The 20,086-nt window shown below is 40.1% G+C and overlaps 1 protein-coding gene across 1 annotated transcript; it reads left to right on the forward strand.

Moving 5' to 3' along the window:
- Nucleotides 1-1,639: 1,639 nt before the first annotated feature.
- LOC142378865 (uncharacterized) lies at nucleotides 1,640-18,469 on the forward strand. The gene is made up of 8 exons (XM_075463808.1): nucleotides 1,640-1,747; nucleotides 9,264-10,565; nucleotides 11,679-11,780; nucleotides 12,376-12,471; nucleotides 13,967-14,083; nucleotides 14,178-14,411; nucleotides 14,882-15,231; nucleotides 15,875-18,469. The coding sequence occupies exons 1-8, from the start codon at nucleotides 1,663-1,665 to the stop codon at nucleotides 16,373-16,375; spliced, it is 2,787 nt and encodes a 928-aa protein (XP_075319923.1). The 5' UTR covers nucleotides 1,640-1,662; the 3' UTR covers nucleotides 16,376-18,469.
- The last annotated feature ends 1,617 nt before the right edge of the window (nucleotides 18,470-20,086 follow it).

The following is a 20,086-nucleotide window of genomic DNA, read 5'->3' on the forward strand; positions in this document are numbered from 1 at the left end:
TGGCAACAGCAGACAACAGTTGCTCTGCAACCTTGAGTTTACATTATTGCTTAAAAATAATCTAATAAAGCACAGAAATAGCTTATTTTGATCATTAATTTGTATGAATAAAGTTTAAAAATATTTTTCTTAAAAAGAAAGACGGCACATTAAATAAAGCTTTGGTACATCCGTTGTTTTTTGTTGAATGGGCATGGAGCTGTAAGGCTGCATTTGAGTCGTGCAGAGCTAACCATGTGGGGGCGCACATGGTGGAGCATCTTGGAATGACTTGGGTTCAGCAGCAAAACGCTGGTATGATTAATCGGGTATAAAAAGATCCCAGAGAGTTTTTCAAAACTGAAGACTGGCAGGAATTCACTAGCAAAACTAACCATTGTTTCTTTACAAAACAATTAAAGCAAATGTAATAGTTCATTACCTATTGTACTTAATATTACTATATTATTTGGAGAATCCACAAAATCCTCTGTAAAGCAGAATCTAACATCAAATGGCCATGATTTTTGGACTGGCACTGCATTTAGTTATTCAGATCAGATGCAGCTTATGTTACTATCTTTCATACTGGGACAGACACTACTGGTACTGCTTTTATCTTTCAAGTCGTCATTTTGAAGCGCATTAAAAAAAAACGCATTAATTAAATATTAACAATAAATAAGAAGAAGAATTAACACAAGGACAAAGTCAACAATCTATATTAAAAACTGAATGTTCAGCCTCTGAAATGCTTTTTTTTTCTGTCTCTTCAGTGACTGAGATAAATGTACCGCAGATTGTGACAATCGTATAAAGTTTATTTCAGAAAGACTGAATGTCGGGTTTTAGGCAAATCTGTAATGGAAATCCCTGCTTGCACTCCGTGACACATTTTTTTTTTCACCTGATAATTTATTAATCCATGAATAACTCTGCACCTTTGATCTATTATTTCTATGCAGAAACACAATCCAATTTAATCTTGTATGTTGAAAAGTAAACAGGAAAAAAAACTACCAGAGAATATAGTTCTTTGCTGCAAACACAAATGGAAGTGCAAAGTTCCCTAAAAAAGAAAAAAATGCAACAAGATGCAGAAATGCTGCCGAACCTTCTGGGCCGTACTGTAGCTCGTTAAAGACGGACAGACATGAAATGGAAAACTGTGCTGTGGCGTGACTAATGAAAAATTCTTCATGCTCCAGGCTGAAGAGGAAACTTATCAATCCACAATTTGAAGCCAGCATCCACCATGAGTATGTGGGTGCATTGTTGACCCGGTTTTATTGATAGAAATTCAAAAACCCCACACATAATGTGTGCATCAGACACAAAATGTCATGATTCATTGTCAAGAGACAATCAGTATCTGCAAAATTGCGTGCCAGTCTAATGAATAGTGGAAAAAAAAACTTCCTCATCTGAAGTTCACAAATAGATCACAATAAATTAATCCAAAGTTTCTGTTCCCTCTTAAACAAGGGCCGTAATAATCTCCAAACTACGAGATCACAACGTGGTCAGCAAGTCTTCCTGTTTCACTCTTCTCTCAACGTTCCTGACGGGGCGGGCAGCTGTTCCGACACACAATGGCAGATATGGTTGGAGCTGCTGCGCCCCACCTCCTTTGGTGTGCCCTCTGACCTTCAGCAGCAGCAGCATTATATATAGCTGGGAGAGATGATCAGAAGGCCCCTGGCAGCCAAAATGAAGTCTCTGGTGTCTGCGTGCTGCTTGCTGTCTCTCTTGGTACTGTCAGCTGCAGGTACGGAGGAGCGTTGAGATGGGGTTTGGGTGAAAAATTCAACAATTGCAGTGAAATGTGTTAGGTGCATTGAGGAATTTTTCCTAGCAGGTGTGGCGCGTGAAATGGAAATCTTGATCCACAACAGCTGAAATGGTTGCATGTGTGTTTGGCCTGTGTCTGTGACAGCTTTGCCAGTCTTGCTAGCAGCTCTGTTAAGTAATGTATTAAAGAAAGGTTAAAGTTGGATGTGTTTATTTTGAGATAGTTGATCAAATGACAACATTTGCAGCTAAATTTTGAAAGTATTGCATGTTTTTGTGGTGAAGAGTAGCATTTGTGTTTGTATAAGAGGAAATGTTGTGGCTGAGGTGGGACTCCAGCTGATGGAAACTGTCCTGCCTGCCTGTTATTCTCTCTGGCCTGAAGGGAAAAACACTGCAACAGAACTGACAGAGTGACTAGACTCAAGTGGCACTTCATCCAAAACAAAACCTGGCTGAAATGATTCGTTTGTCCTACTGGTTCTTTTACAGCTTGACAGACTAGTTGCAGAAGAAGACCGTGTCTAAGTATGGGTTGCAGCTTTTTGTAGCCATTTGATAATTCACAAACTTGCCCGAAAGTCCAAAAACTAATCCTTGGTGGAAATATCTCACATTGAAGGTGTCTACAACAAGTGTGTTCCTCCTTTTTACTTCTACATTACAGTTAAAGCAGTGAACACCCTTGTCTGTCCTTGCACCGGTTCAGTTTGACCCCCACAAGCTGTTGTAGTCAGGTGTCAGGAGTCTGTCAGACAAAGTCGTCATCAGATACTGTTGTCACCAACAGCATGGACTGATACACATCTCTTTGAAGCGTTTAGGAATGGAGGAATATCACGTACTCAGATGCAAATACTTAATTCTGTTGCAGCTCCTTGAAAACAACATGATCATAAAGTCCCAAGTACAAACTCTGTGTCTCCAGCTGCTGTGAACGCCATCTCAGTAAAGCTTTCCCTGCTCTGTCTGCCGAGCTGCTAATCTGTCATTCCAGTCAGCAGAGATGATATGGGGGGGGGGTGTCCCATCTAAAACAGGCACGAGAGAGATCAGCAGTGGGCGTGTAGGACCAGAGCACAGTAGTTCAACAGTTGGACACTATAAAGTTACATATTTACACGATCATAAGCTTTTAAAAGTCAAGTTGAACTGAAGCAGCTTGAAGGCGAAAGAGAGCTGTGATTAATGAGAACAGATGCAGATAGAAGCTTGGTTGTGTTCCTGAGCACTTTTCTGTTATGCTGTTAAGAAATGCTTTGCATACAATAATATGTAACACTATTTTTCCGTGACTACTAAGCTAAAGTGGCACAGAATGCGTTGAGCGTGTCATAATTCCTGGTGTTGATGTTGATGAATAGTCGCACGCTGTAGCAGGGTTAGGTTTAGCAGTGTTGCAGCCCAGCTTCATGACAATCACAGGGAGGTGAAGAGCGTCACACGTCCTGAAAATAGAAGTGGAGTTATCCTTCCTTCTTTTCACCCTCTGACTCATTGTGTGGCTATTTCTGTTTATCCAGCACCCAGGCACCTGTCCCACTCTATCCCCAAAACCCTGCGTTCAGCCCAGGCTTCACTGTGTAGGGTGCTGGGACTGAGGAAGCACCAGGGAGGTGCGATAGTGTTGGAAGCAGGAAAAAGATAGGCACACTGCATCATAACTTCATAAAAATATTTTAAAAAATATATATATAATTTATGTGAATGTTATCATTTTTTATTCTAGCAAAAATGTTACCAATGAGCAGCATAATCGTCTGCTGATAATCCTCCTTTTTGTGTTTTATTTACACCATACTGAATTATTGTAAGAATGTACAACAAAAGATTATCCATTGACTTGATCAATTAAAAAAAAAAAAGAATAAATTACTTTATGTTGTCTGAAAGGGACTATAACAGACCTACATAATCATCACCAAACATTAGCGCTTTGATTTTATAAATCTATAGCTCAGGATTAGATAAATTGTACATTTTCCCTATAAGTTCCCTCAGTTAAGGAGCTGGTGAAGACTAAACTAGAGCTGCATTAAAAGCAAAGACTTATATTTGATCAACATTTTTTTTTTCACCTATTAATGGATGTTAATACTTGGTGTCTGCTGGATTTGTTGCCAGTTGCATTGATAAATTACTGAATGAGCCTACTAGACGGAAGCACTGGCATCCAGGGAGTCAGGGGTCTTCTGGATTTATCCTGAAAGAAATACACAAGATTAGATGCAAAGATATAGGCTTTGATGTAGAAATATAACATTAAAAGATGTAGCATGATAAAAAAGAAAAATAGTCTCGCAAAAAAGAGCTGAAGTGTAATCCAAAATAAACTAATTGGGACAAAAAAGATGCAGAATGGAAACAAAGAGACACACAATTAACAAAACTAAACTTGCAAAAAAGTAACAAAATCACCATAAGGAAACGCATAATGATGAACGGCATAGATACACTGATAGAAAGGCAACAAAATATTGTATCGTCATGGTTTGTGGTTGCTTCGTGTTTCTTCAAGTATGTATGTTTGCCCAACATAGGATCAGTAGGGAGGCTTTTACTCAATCTTTCCTGGAAACTGGGATTTTATTGGGCATGAATGGATATGAGTAAACACTGAGATATTTAGGCAAACTCTCTGTTTGTCCTGATCTGCCTCGTTCAGTTGCTCTCAGTTACCTGAGGCTCCCATTAATATGAATCCAGAGTGGTGACCATCTCATGAGCTCTTATTTTGTACACAGTGAAGCTCTGTGAGACCGTACTTACTATAAATAACAATGTTTAAGAATTATTCCATGTATAAACTTACAGTATCTAAAGTATTCACAAAAAAACAATTCCTGTCCCATGATAAATATTATCCATGCAAAGGTTAAGCATTATATTAGACAAAATATTTGGTTATGATGAAGTTCATTTTGAACTATTTTGTGTCCAGTTGTAACTGATAGTTATTTTCAGACTGGATGAATCCAGTTGCTCAGTAAGCTCTTTCTTCCAGATTTTTTTTGTCAGTTGGTCTAACAACGAAGAATCGCAGCTGTACTTTACAGCTCTATAGTTTAATTCAGCCCAAACTATCACATTTTTGTACGTTTTCTGTAGATTATCTGTGCAAAGACTTTGGCATATAAAGTAACTGGTAACTACAGCAGGCAGATAAATGTAGTGAAGTTAAATGTAGTTTACTCTGAAATGCATGTACAAAGTTAAACGTGATATAAGAGGAAAGGACTCAAGATATTACAAACAGAATTGTATTCTTGTGCAGTATTTGAGCAAATTTAGAGGGTAAGTAGCAATAAAATGCTCTTGATCCTCTGATCAAGCAGAAAGTTTTATCAGTTTGCTGGTCTGGAGCTCAGATACTCAGAGAAACTGCAAAAAACCCAAGAGCAACACCTCACATTCTGCAGGCCCCAGTTCACCTGTTTCATGACAGCACAATCAGAAAAAGACTGAACAAGTATGGCTTGTTCGGAAAGGTTGCAGGAGAAAGCCTCTTCTATCTAAAAAGAAAATGGAAGCAAAACCTAGCATAGCACATCAGCACAAGCACTTCATACCAACTGTCAAACATGTGATGAAGGGCTGATCATTTGGGCTTGTTTCGCTGCCACAGGACTTGGACACCTTGCAGTCATTGGCTTGAACAAGAACTCTTCTGTATTCCAAAATATTCTAGAGTCCCTTGTGAGGGTGTCTGTCTGACTGCTGTAACTTATATGAAATTTGGTCATGAAACAAGAGACAAGTTCTACAAGGTATCAAACCATGGGGTGTTCGTGTTTCAGCATGCTGCTTCTGCAGCATGACTTAGCTTTTGTTACATAATTGACCGTACAGTGCAAAACCTCATGTGTTGTTCTAGGCTGTATTTACCTGCTTTTCTTATTAGTTCCTGTAAAGTAAAACTTTAGAACTGGTAATGGGTGAATTTTCCTTTCCACGTGACTCTCTTTACTGAAAGAGAGGAGTGTTGCTTTGCAAATATTAGACAAATCTAATATTTGAACCGATGATGTGGCAAAACAAAACACTGAGGGATAATCACAGTTATTTGAATTCATCCTGAGGGAAGACATAACAAACAACTAAATTTCCCGGCAATCCATCCAGTATTTGTTATAATATTTGAGCCCGACCAACCACCAGAACCACATAACACGCCTGGAGCCATGTCGCTACTGAGACAGAAAAACATCTTGGAGATAATTTTCCCTCTTTATTAATTCAGTCTTTGCAAAATCAAACTCAGTAACGCAGTTGTATTATTCTCGCGTGCACTTTATCTCTCATATTTTTCTTCTCCCACCAGCACAGAGTTTTTAGCTTCTATGATTAAAACCGTTTATTATGATTATATGATTATAACTCTTTAATTAAATTTTGCCACTACTGGCAGCTACCACAGCAGAAAATTATCTCCCTGTTTTATCTGCATAGCTATCTCAAGACGTTCCATGTGGAGAACAGCCTGATGCACGATTGCAGTTTTAACTTAGAGTTCTGTGCTCATTGTACAGTTTGTATAGAGGGATTACCTTGAAATTATGATGTAAAACTTTAGAAACACCAGCTTACCATGTAGGCTTTGATGATGAACTAGAGAACGGAATCACAGAGAACATTTAACAAACTCTGTGTAACAACTTTGGGTATGTAACACCTCTTAACTTTTGGTTCATGACTCATTACAGGATCCTGGCTGCTCCGCTGCTGTTCATGTTGCAATGCAGGCAACGCTGTAGCACTATGTCTTTGGACTCCATTCAGACCCACCCCAACAAATCTTACATGGTTTGATCAGACCAGTATCTGAACACCTTTAGACACTGGTCAGGTTACCCCTCATGAATCCCCTTCCTTTCCTTGATTCATTCAATTACTGACACCTATGATACACTTAAGACTGGCCATGACAGTTTATATGAGACGGGGTTCTGCAGCAAATGCCACTGGCTGGACAGGCATTGTCTGCAGTGACACTTGCTATCTTTCTGAAGATGTGAACAAACCCTCAAAATACTCGGGCTAGCTAGACCTAGACACTAAACATCAGGGCTACAACTTTGTGCGGAGCTGATTCATGTGCTGGATTTTTATCTGGCCAGGTCATGGCCCTGAAAATGTAATGGTTCGCCTTTATGGATCGACTGAGATAAAAAAAAAATCTGCAATGCCGTGTCCACATTCAAACTTTGGACTTTCCTTGAACTCATGAAAAGGTAATCTCGTAAAAAAAAGAGAAACAAAAAACTGTCCCAAACTCAGTCAGTTTGCACACAGTGTTCTGTAGTCTCCAACACTGGCAGACCCTTCAGGAGGCGATAAGCTAAACACAAAAGCTAATACAAGAGGTGACTAATTACGTCATGAGAGTAAAATTGTTTCATGTAAGATACACTGGCTTAAAATAGCGGGAAAAAGCATCATGGATAGCTGTGCAGATGACAGGAGAGTACATGGAGTCCTGCTTGCATCATTTAAGGCAGCTGGGTGAGTGTTAAGTCTTTCATCCCAGCTCAAAATACAAATGTGTCTTGACTCCAAAGCAGCTGAACTTGGTTTGGCAGACTCAGGCTAAACAATTTAGACTGTTCTCGACACTAAAGGAAAAAAAAACCCTGTCACCTTGTCATAGCATCTGTGGTGATACTGGCCTGATACTTTCCTGAAATACCATCTTGGTTCACTTTACTGATGTAAGCGAGGATGTGAATGTCAACCCAAAGGTTAGCAATGATGACTCTGATGACTCCATCAAATGCTCCAGCAAGCCATGGAACTGAGTGGTGTCTAATTTTCACCATTATTATTACTCGGAAAGAAGAAACTAATAATCTATCAGATTTAGGTGCAAGCAATAGAAACGTTACATGAATAAACACGACAAAACACTAAACAGCTCATCTAAAGACCACGACAGCTGTCAGAGGCTTTTGGCCTTCATCCATTGCCCTGAATCCATCTTGTAATGTGAAATGAAGACATACATTTAGTACTGTGCACAACTGTACTGTGTGTTCCTCCTCGCTGGTGGCAGTTAAAATTAAATACAGGTCGCAACCTTGTGCTCTTTGTAAACTGCAGTTGTGAAGGATATCCATTTCACACGCATGTGGAGTAACGCAGAGGGAGTCCCCTGTATATGTTGATACAATTGTTTAAATGTCAAAACACAGGGCAATGTAGCTACTGTTTGAGGCTGAGCACTGCAGAACTCTGAAAACAGCATTAGTGAAATCAGAAGAACAACTGTCTTTAGTTTCTTAGCAAAAATAAATGTTGAGGCCTTGAGTTGGAGAAATGTGTGAAACAGAAAAAAAGTTAAAGCCACTAGTCACAGACATTGCACAAGTAATTTGTACCTGTGTTTTTGTTTACACCTTCATACATTTATTTGAAGGGAAGCCACTTGTGTCTCTGGTACAATAATCTAATCTTAAGGATGTTGACCATAAAACACAAAGACTGATTCTAAAACGATCTTGCATCTGTCTTCATACAAGCTTATTTCTTGCATTTGCTGATTTACATTAAGCATCAATAAAGTCATGTTGGTATGGCATCTAAAAGTGAACATTCAGACTTACAGTAAGTGTCTTCCCCTATTTCAAAGACATGATCATAGTTTGAAATGGAGAACTGAGTGAATAAGCCCCAGAATGCTCATGAATTCACTTTGAGCTTTTTGGTCTAAAAGCTCAATTCTAGCCCAAATTGTCCACTGAGTTATCCTCTTTTGAATTCTCTAAACAACTGTCCAATGTTTGTCAGCCTTAAATAGTACATTCCTTATACAACCATTCAAGGAGTTGACATCTGAGTCTGAAATATGGGAGGTGCTGAACATGTGATCTACTGAGTCCATGTCAAGTGCTGATGTAGCGCACAATGATGACTGGTCTGAGTTAAATGAAACTCTAACTCCTTTACTTTGTAGAATCTGACTCATTTCATTGCACTCGTTTCAAGTTTTGGACACTTTTAAATGTAATAGGACTGCTAGGTAGCCAGATAATCATCATGGCCGTCAGAGGAGTAAAGAATGGGCATTATCATGCAGTGTGAGACTATCGGATGTCATTAGAAATGACAGCTCATTACGGTGGATCGTGTTGTTACAAATAATCATGTACATCAAAACATTGCCTCTGTGTTAATGTTTTTCTTTTAAATGTTCGTGGCAATAAAAGTGACAGTGTTTCACAGATGGCCAACAAAAAAAATGGTCAAAGACTATAACTGTTGTGTAATCTGAAATGCTATCGTGTATGTTTTTAGTTTTGTTATATGTTGCAGACTTGATGTGTTTTACTCCTCAGGGCGGCTGTAGTATCCAGGATGAATGTTAAGGGTCTATATCAAGGTCTTAAATGTAAGACTTTGATATAAAATGTTCTCGGAGGCTTTAAGTTGAAAGGTTTTGTGTTAAAATCCCTCAGGGGAAGCTTGTACAGTCATTCCTTTTCTTCCTATCTCCTTAGATCTCCTGGCAGAGCCCTCTGTCCACGATGAGGAGCCTCTGATGCATCTGCAGCTCCAGCAGTCGGAGGGAGACCTCTTCTCCTGCAGCTGTGACACAACAGAGGAGCACGCCAGCCAGAGCTCCTCCAACGACACCCCGGCCCCAGAGAGGGCTGTGTGTCAGCCCTGCAAACCATTGTCAGCTGCTGAAGAAGAGCCAGCCACACTGTCAGAGCATGAGGAGGAGGAAGCAGCTCCATCTGAAGACGACGCTTCTGCTGCGGTGGTTGCAGCTGAAGAAGACCAGGAGGAGGTGGTAGAGGAGGATGAAGAGGTGACATCTGAGGAAAAGGCTGAAGCAGAGCCTGAAGAGGACTCACTGGAAGATCAAAGTAGGGAGGGGGAAGTATTTGAGGAGGAGGCATTACCCGAGGAGGAGGATTCTTTTGCTGAGACTGAGGAAGAAGAAGAGGAAGTCGTGGAAAGCGAAGGAGAAGAAGTGGAGGAATTAGCCCAGGCAGAGGAGGTGCTTTTAAGTCAGGAGGCTGATGCAGAGCAGGAGCAAGCTGCTGAAGAAGAAGCTGTTGAGGAGTTAGAAGACGCAGACACACAAGAGGACACAGAGGCGGCAGAGGAGCAGATAACTGTGGAAGCTGTTCCCCAGGAAGCCGTAGTCGCCGAGGAGGAGGTTGAAGGAACTGAGTCCGATTCAGCACCTGAAACAGAGCCTGAACCCGAGGAAACGCAGCCAGAACAGACAGAGGAGCCAAAACCAGAGTCAGATGCTGTTTTAGAGGATATTTTAGATCCAGAGCTAGAACCAGAAGTAACAGCAGAACCTGAACCTGAACCTGAAACAATTTCAGAACCAGAAGTAACAGCAGAACCTGAACCTGAACCTGAACCAATTTCAGAACCAGAAGTAACAGCAGAACCTGAACCGGAACCAATTTCAGAACCAGAAGTAACAGCAGAACCTGAACCTGAACCTGAACCAATTTCAGAACCAGAAGTAACAGCAGAACCTGAACCGGAACCAATTTCAGAACCAGAAGTAACAGCAGAACCTGAACCGGAACCAATTTCAGAACCAGAAGTAATCATGGAACCTGAACCTGAAGTAATATCAGAACCAGAAGTGACAGAGCCTGAACCAGAACCAGAGGCCATTCCTCAGGAGCCTGAACCCGCTGTGGAGGAGGTCACACCAGACTCTGTTGAGGAAGTAGCTGTGGATGATGTAGTGGTGGAAACCCCAGTGGAGACCCCAGTGGCTGCAGAGGCTCCTGCTGAGGAGGTGCCTGCACAGCCTCAAGCCATAGGTACAAAAACTGTCTAAATTTCAGAGGTGACATCATTCTAGAGAGTTTTCATGTAAGGGTGAAGAGGAAGTAGAAAAGGTAGTTAAAACCTTTCATTGACAAAATAAGCCAGTACACTAAATGTCTAAATATGAGACGGATAACTCAGCAAAATCATTTATAAATGGGAGTGGACACAAAAACACCAAAATAAGCCATACCTGGTTTGGAAAAAGTACCTCACTAAAAAAACACAACTTTTGTGTGTTGGGGGGTCAAGTAGTGAGACTGAAATTGTGCTTTTACTTTGGAACATTCATTCAAGTTTAAACATTTTTCATTTATAAGATTTTATTGTATATCTTCAACTAAATCTGCAACGGTGGTTTTTTGACCAGGATTCACAACAGTTACATTTTCAAGCTGTTTTACATCAGCCAGTCGAAGTGCGATCATATCTCAGAATGCTTTGCTTAGATAACAAAACAACTCAAGACCAATAGGGCCCTATAATGATGTAAAATCTGTTTTGCATTGTAACTGCTGATGTATTTGCTTTGAATTCATTATGTTGGTGATAATGTTGCAAGGCCCCAAGGTCCCCATATCTAACTGGTTGTGTTACAGACCACACTCTTACAAAGCCTCACCAAAATTGGCACAGATGATCGTCAGAGAAACTGTATTCATTTTGGATAGTGACTTTGGTGTAATTTAAGTGAGATAGGTCATGACATGACAGCAAACTTCAACCTTCTTCTCCTCTTTTCTTTCTCACTTGACCATGCCAAACCCCCATACTTTGACACTGTGTGTAGCTAAATGAGAATTAGCAACAACCTCCTGTACAGAAATAAACAGACAGAAATAGCCGTGGAAAGGAATACACAGAAAGATAGATGGACAACAGCATGGTACAACAGTTGGACCAGTACTCAGCCCACATGGCCTGGTCACTCACAGCTCAGGAAACCATTTAACATTTCTGCAAAGGTTATTACGCTTCACAGCTCTATCATGGTTCACTGATGTAACATAATCACTGTCTCTCAGTTAGGCATAACTGATTACCTGCACTTACAGGTAAATATAACAGACTTTAACAGTTGACTGACTGTTTGTTTTTCCAATTAGAGCACAAAGAAGGTGAGGCTTTGGGCTCAACTCTGAGGGACCGCTCCCACATTGAGGACATGCTGCGACTGGCAACTGCTGAGCCCTCAGTAGAGTTCTCTGGTAAGAAACAACCAACCCAAAATTACTGATAAGACACAATAGGCATAGTGCATATTCACTGACTGTACAGGCACTCACACCCCAAGCTTAACAACATATGCACATATCAAACAGTAAAAAGGAAAAAAAAACAGTCCCCTGATCAAAATTTGGATCTCAGACCTTTGTTGGGAAATGCCTGAAGTACGGAAATAAAAATGCTTCAGAATTTATAAGCTACTTTGTGAGTGAAAAAGAAAACCGGATACATTTGCATGCAAATGAAAGGAAGTCTGAAACAATTTGGGGTTTTCTGCTGAAACTATTCTGAAATTGTTTCATGATGTCTACGTTCCTGGCCTCTCTATGGGACTGATGAAACTGTATGAATGCATGCATTCAATGTGAAGGCAGGTAATTAATCCGTGCAGATGTGTAACTTTGTCCTCAGTATGAAAACCTCTCTATTCTGTTGGTCCATGTCAGAGAAGCTCGTGAGTTGCAGCAAAGCCAGTCTTAATCACCTCGCCTCCATTCAGTAAACTTCATGTTTGGTTCAACAGTTATGATAGCAATAGCATATAACTTTAACCTTTCTTCGCTTTTCTCTGTGTAGGCGCCATAAAGACACTGCTGGACATCTACCACAAGGCCATCAAGCCAATGGAAGAAATCTTCAAGTACAATGAGCTCAGACAGCATGAAGTCACAGGTAAGTCAGCTTTCTAAAGCAGCATGGACAACAATGCCTTAGCGACTTAGTTTATGCAGATTCCTTTTACAACAGGTAGCTGTAATGTATAAACAAAACTTTGCAACTTTTTCAATCACATCGTGTAATGTGCATACAGTGCAAATATTAATGAACGGAAACGGTGAAGAAACCATGAAGTCCACATAAAGTCATAATTAGGAACATCCACAGAGCCAGAACTGGTCATTTTTCAAACCAGGCAATGAGAGAAGCACAATAAGGACTCTGTCTGCTGAAATTTAAAGAGAGCATATGAGGGCCAGGCGTCCCACAACTTTGTTCCATAACTCTTGAGCTTCGATGGAAGGGGTGGGGGGGGCTTCGCACTGTGCCATGCCACTCTGAGACACCATGTGGTGCAGAATGAAAGTACATGATTACAATCAAAATATTCAAAGTTAATATTTTTGTCGACATCGTCATCATTTTGTAGATTCTGTTTATGTGTGCTAATTTGGTGGTTTGCCTTGAGGGTGAAACTGGAAGGGTGCTCATGGAGAGCATAATGATGCTCAGTGGCACTAAAAACTGAATCCCTGTTGCTTCCATAACATGAAACCTTTCAGTAATGGCCTGTCAGATTATACTTTGATTTACGGTTGATTGAAGACATTTTGTAACTCGTAATCTACTTTTAACCTTTATATAATCTTTTTACATAATACTTCATTACCATTGAATTTAGAAAGAACTTTTCAAAGGTTAACCTCTACAACTGTTGCTTGTATTTTTATCTGCAAATAACAGTTTCTGATGGTGTTCACATCAACAACCAAACAAAAGGAAAAAAGATTTTCCAGCCTGTGTTGTAAAAAATATTTTATTGTAAAACCGTGACAAATTCATTGTCTCTGACTGCGTATTTTCAGATTCATGGAGGGATTATCACATGGAGTCAAATATATCAAGTCTAATATAACAAGTCTCAATATAATGTTCACATTTCTGGAAATTTATGCAAATTAAAGCCTGTTTTCAAGTACTACACCTATTTGCATAGTGGAGAATAACAATATTACAAAAATATACTGTATTAAAGTAACGAATAAACTGGGATTTTTTTGTACCCCACTTTGTAATGTCTCCCCATAAGTGAAAGCTTTCACCTAAAGCCAAAAATTGCACATAAGAAAATAACTTGCGTTCGTGATCATCCTCAAAAATGTCCGCATTCCTGAAAGTGTTTGACAGCCGTCATCAGTTGATCTGCCACTGAGACATGAACAACTTATACTGGCTATCTTGACAAATGCTAAGAAAATAATCCTCCTTAATGGAAGATAATCGTAGTTTTCTGTTTCATTATATCTCCATACAAGGAAGAATGTAGAAAGATCTGTGCATAGCTTCCTATGCAACAGTTTAATGTTGGGCCACAATTGTCTACAGCAGATTATTTGTTTGTTCCGTTTCTCTCAATCCCTTTCTTCATGTCGGACGTACAAAACCTCAGATGGCGAGATCACCTCCAAGCCCATGGTTTTGTTTCTGGGGCCATGGAGTGTCGGCAAGTCCTCCATGATCAACTACCTGCTGGGTCTCCACGGCAGCTCCAAGGAACTCTACACAGGTCCGCAACCATAAAACCACATTGTTAACATCTCAGCATAACTAAACTGTGTCACTGATCCTCTGAGATCATCCCTTCTTCATCCCTGCACCAGGTGCTGAACCCACCACATCTGAGTACACAGTCATTATGCACGGTGAGAAATATCGAAGCATTGAGGGCATCGTCATGGCAGCAGACAGTTCGCGGTCCTTATCTCCCCTGGAGAAGTTTGGACAAGGTTTCCTGGAGCGACTGGTCGGCATTGAGATGCCTCACAAGCTGCTGGAGAGGGTCACCTTTGTGGACACACCAGGCATCATTGAAAACCGCAAACAGCAGGAAAGAGGTGACGCTTACTTACAGAAAGCAGCAGATGTGTAGATATGGATCAATCAGTCAATCAGTATAATACATCGCAGTGAAGTGCAACACGCATCTACAAGGAGGCAGGTTAGAAGTCTGGGAAGTCTGGAAGTTTTACAACACGTTAGGTTTTATTTGTGATGTGAGTTTGACAATTTGAGATAGATTTGTACAGAAAAAAAAGGATGCAGACCAGTCAAAAGTTTAGTAATCATGTCTTTTTAGAACTAGAAAGTATAGGTTTGTTGAAGCCTATTCCACTAAAACACAAAATATGAAAGAGCTAGATTTGATACCTTTGTGCTGCCTTGTGCTAACAATGCATTTTAAACCTTAAGCTTAAAGTTTCTCAATTTGTATTGTTGTGTCTTGTATCAGTTGTGCTACTTTGTGGCATTTCAGAGGCTGTTATATTTTATGTATTTAATCACAGACAGTCCTCTTCCTCTTTAGGTTACCCTTACAGCGAGGTGTGCCAGTGGTTCATCGATCGAGCAGATCTGATCTTCCTGGTGTTCGACCCCACAAAGCTGGACGTGGGAGGCGAGCTTGAGATGCTCTTCAGGCAGATGAAGGGCCGCGAGTCCCAGATTCGTCTCATCCTCAATAAGGCCGACAGTCTTTCCACGCAGAACCTGATGAGAGTCTATGGGGCCCTGTTCTGGAGCATGGCACCGCTGATCAATGTCACTGAGCCCCCTCGTGTGTACGTCAGCTCGTTCTGGCCTCAGGACTACGCTGCGGACACTAGCCGAGAACTCTTCATGAGGGAGGAAACATCCCTGCTGGAGGACCTCAACCAGGTAAATCTATTTCTTGTTTTGATCAATAATGTGTGGTCTCAGATTTAAAACAAGAAATATATTCAGTCACTTACATTATTTGGAAAAGATCATGTTAGGCTCTGACCTCATTGTTCCACACAAGATAAAGTAGAACAAAACTAGGCTCAGCCCTCAGGTGAGCGGAGGGGGCGGGCATGAGAAAGGAAGGCATTGCAAACAGCTGCTTGATGTTGTTTTGAGAACATTTGAGTGTAGTTGATTTGAGATTTGTGTGCTAGTTGGGATGCTTAATGAGTGACTAATAATCTGTTTGGTCTTTGTGCGAGTACCAGATGTCGCTCTGAAGCAAAGGCAGAAATAGGATTTGTCCGATTCAGGGGCCACATTTTAAAAAAGAGGGGTCAAGTATATATCCAATGTCAGGACACAATACACAATACCTTTTTCAGTGATGTGTAAATTGTTCTTTGTTCAAGTACTTTGTGTACTTTGAAAAAAAAAATAATTAAAAAGAAGTGCACCATCATCCATTTGGATTTAATGTCTTTTTATCTCATTGGAAATACAAATAAGATGACACAGCTTATAATTTTCCCTTAACTATCAAGTCAGCAGGGACCAGACTGTTGCCAACAAGTTTTTCTCGCCTCTTTCCTTGCAGGTCATTGAGAATCAGATAGAGAACAAAATCGCCTTCATCCGCCAGCATGCCATCCGTGTGCGCATCCATGCCCTGCTGGTGGACCGCTATCTCCAGACCTACTATGACAAGCTGGGCTGGTTTGGTGACCCCTATGAGGTTTTACAAGACATTGTCAATGACCCTGACAAGTATTACATCTTCAAGTCCATTCTGGCCAAGACCAATGTCAGCAAGTTCGACCTGCCTGACAAGGAGGCCTATCAGGACTTCTTTGGAGTTAACCCGATCTCCAACTTTAAGCAGCTCTCCTACCACTGCAGCTGGACTGCCGGCTGCCTGCTGGAGAAGATAGAGAAAGCGATCTCACACGAGCTACCGAGTCTACTCATCAGCGTCGGCAAGAGCCCAGACACACCAGCTCCCGCAAAGGCAGCACCAGCACCCCCACCTCCTCTCCCTGGTACCTGCGAGGGTCCCAACTGTGAAGAGAAACCCAAGAACCGCTGGAGGAGGCAATGAGACGGATGAGAAGGGTGCAGGAGGAGGAAAACAGGTGGAAGATGGCAGCGGCAGCCAGAGGGTTTCCTGAAATAATCACCACTTGTGTGGACTTGAGGCCTGGCTGTGGGTGGAAGAACAGATCTAATGAGAAACAAAGAATGGAAAATGTGAAAACATCTAGAGTTGGAGACAAACCTGAGTCAGAGAGGACTTAAGAATATTTCTTAATGTTTGTTTAAATCTGCTGAATGTACCAAACTGACATGTGACTGCCCGACAATAATTATCTAGTGCACACTGAATTGTATTGGGCAACTGTTAAAAAAAAGAAAATAAGCTTTCGCACATACAATTTGATCACAATTTCATGTATAGTGTAGATAAAAATGGGGTTTTGTGCAAGCTGTGCTAAATGTCTGCAGCAGAAAATACTTAAGAGGTAGCGTCTCTTTAACCTCTCATGATATGTAAATGAAATAACAGCAATTGTTTTTCTGTTTTTCCTTTTCATTATTTATTCCCTTTTTCATCAAAGAGAGATGCTGGCAGTGACTTCCTCACTACTGGGAAGATAAATTCTGCCACTCTTATGTTTTTTTGTGTGTCAAGTCTGAAGATTCAGTCTAATCTGCTGTGCTGTGACTCACCTAGCCACCTCATAATGTGCTAAAATCAGGATAGGCTGATATTGGTGCATTCATATAGAAATAAGGGTGCTCACTTTGTGTTCAGTTGCTGCTTTTCACTGTTTCTGGAGTCATTTTTCTCTGCATTACGGTGTTCTGTATTTGTCATGTAAACTGTTTGTTTTTATTTGAATATTTTTCTGCATTTTAAAAGTGTAACAAGAATTTTTAAATCTAACTTGTAGTTTCCAACGTAAGTAAGCGTGTATACAGTGTAAGTGATGCATTTCAGCCCTTTGAACTGTTAGTTTTACCTCAGCAGTGCTGCATACCACATGGGCATTTCCTTAAAAAAAACAATCTTTTCTTTAGTCTGTTTATATTTGTCGTTGTTTCGTGTGATTTCTTTTGAGTAAACCACAAAAACAAATCAGCAAGCTTGTTTCTTTTGTGAGGCCTTGAAGACATCCAGTTAAAATCTCTTGTAATGAAATAATTGCAACTCATTATTCCACTCTGTGGTTGTTTAGCTGCACAATAAAAGGTGAAATGGTGTTTGGGAAATGTGAGACTACACGAGCAAAGAGGCAGCAATTCTTACAATACACAGGTTAGGATTGCAGACTGCTACAATGTCACAGTGAAATATTGTACACCAATTTGACCATAAACAGTATTACAGCATTGTGTGGATCTTAAACGTGTGTAACAGCTGGGTGAACACACATCCGACTGAGTAACGTAAAAGAAAAAGGCCGTTTCTTCAAAGCGGCTGGTTAATTTTCTTCTGCAATGACTTTAAACAGGCAGCAGATGGCGCTTCCCTTCAATGTGTTGACTCAACATATCAAAAGAAAGAAGTTTGATTTCCTTTTTAAAGCGAACTAAGCTTTTAGTCCAGGTAAAATCCCAAATCAGAGAAGAAGTCAACTACTGGGGGGAATTCACCTCTGTCTGTTATTTTATAAAGTCCTTTTACTTGGGATACACACTCTTTAAAACATGTGTTAGTCAATACAGTAGTTTGTGATGTGCTTGTTATAATCCCTGTATCATTTCATCAAACGGGTGGATTCTATTTGCCTTAAATGATATGAATGTATGAGTGTATATCGGCCTAAAATTTACTATTATTCACCAAAACATTCTTTAGACTGATCCCAGAAATGAGAAACCATGAGATGCAACAGAGCCAACACAGGGATAACAATTCAATAACAAGTAGGAGACTGTATTTCAATATTGAATGAGTTCAGTTTTTTTACTTTACCCAAAGTACTGAAACTAAAAATGTCTGTAGTCATCTGAAACTACACTATGCATTTGTTTTGTGCTGTACATGACATACATCTAGTATACACATGAGGGATGAGTAAAGAGGCAGTTCAAAGTGTGAAACGGCTAAAATTCAGAAAGATTTAGCTGAAAACACTCTGGAAGCCATTGGCTGTCATTCCATTAAATCAATAAAGTTCCTGAAAAACCATGATTTGCCAGTTGTTGGACGTCACAATATCAAAGTTTCATTATGCAGTTATCATGATCATAAGAATTGATATTATCGGAACCTCAATGGAAGTTAAGAAGATTATAATAAGAATAATTCCATGAGAAAAACATGCGTGTGATTTGTTTATACTCTCTATTTTTAATTGCACAAATAAAACATAACGAGGAGACAGTCTGTGATCATACTGTGACTGTAAAAACATAACATCTGCAACTGGTATAAAAAATGTAAATTTACATATCATATTAAGCTATTATTAGTTATTATTAAGTTATTATTAGAGTTAAGCTACCAACACCTTCTGTACAGTCTGACAAACTAACTGCCAAATCAGCCTGTGGCCAGCGGGATGTTGGACTGAACCAACAGAAAGTGGTGTAGGTTTGGGGGTGTATGATTTTTGTTTGTTTGTTTTTGGTAGTAACAAATATCTATACTATGAAATACACCCCAACTTTGACTAATGGGGGTGCAGTTGCTTCAGTTGCTCCATTGCTCGTGGGGCCTATATATGTATGTAGTCATCTATCTAGAGACATTCATGGTATATTTGATGTGACAAATTGTAGCCAAGCTTTAGCCCTCAGACAGATGACCTCATATTAGACTGTAGAATACTTTCTATACAGAGATGTCAACTCAGTGACTGCAAGGTGTCATCCTGTGGCTTCAAAACAACCCTAAATCATCAGCCCTCCGCCACCGTGTTTGACAGTTGGTATGCTGATATGCTGTGTTTGGTTTTCTCCAAACGTGCTGCTGTCCATTATGACCAACATCTCCACTTTGTCCAGAAGTCTCGTGGTTTGTTCAGATCTAACTTTACAAACCTAAGCTGTGCTTTCATGTTTCTTTTAGAGAGAAGAGGCTCTCTACTGCAACCTTATAACAAGCCATACTTGTTCAGTCTTTTTCTAATCGTACTGTCATGAACTTTAATGTTTAACATGCTAACTGAGACCTGTAGAGTCTGAGATGTAGCTCTTGGGTTTCCTGCAGTTTTTCTAAGCATTGTGAACATTGTGAGCATTGTGACCTTGGTGTGAACTTGCTTGGACATGCACTTATGGGAAGATTGACTAAGGCCTTGAATGTTTTCCACTTCTGAATAATCTTACTCACTGTAGAATGATGGATCACAAATTGTTTGGAAATGGTCTCATAACCCAGATTGATCCCGGACTGATGGGCGGCAACAATTGATCTGTAAGATCGCTGCTGATGTCTTTCCTCCTTGGCATTGTGTTAACACACCTGAATGCTGCAGGCCAGCAAACTGATTCTGTATTTTGGTTTATTTTTTGTTAAATGAACAATGAAACTATATGTTGTGTGTTGTTCATTAAAAGTTGTATTTATCTAATTTTAAGACCTGGTGGGACTAGATCTTCTCTTATTACAGCCAGGTATTAAAATCATTTAATTGAAAGAGAATTTACTTTCTTTTTCAGATGACTGTATATTCTATAAGTACTCTTTAAAAGTATTGGAGAAAATAAAGATTTTGACTTAAAGATGACAAAATGTAACTGTATACTATCATGCTGTAAGGCTAAAACATTTTTATTGCACATTGGCTACATAGGATACATT

Source organism: Odontesthes bonariensis, chromosome 4 (genome assembly GCF_027942865.1).
Source record: "Odontesthes bonariensis isolate fOdoBon6 chromosome 4, fOdoBon6.hap1, whole genome shotgun sequence".
NCBI classification, from domain to species: domain Eukaryota; kingdom Metazoa; phylum Chordata; class Actinopteri; order Atheriniformes; family Atherinopsidae; genus Odontesthes; species Odontesthes bonariensis.

Bases quoted from the DNA above. Each gene is read 5' to 3' on its own strand.
- LOC142378865 (XM_075463808.1), top strand. From the start codon at position 1,663: ATGATCAGAAGGCCCCTGGCAGCCAAAATGAAGTCTCTGGTGTCTGCG. The intron at 12,472-13,966 runs GTAAGTCAGCTT...ACAAAACCTCAG, and splicing joins CAGACAGCATGAAGTCACAG to ATGGCGAGATCACCTCCAAG. The intron at 15,232-15,874 runs GTAAATCTATTT...CTTTCCTTGCAG, and splicing joins TGCTGGAGGACCTCAACCAG to GTCATTGAGAATCAGATAGA.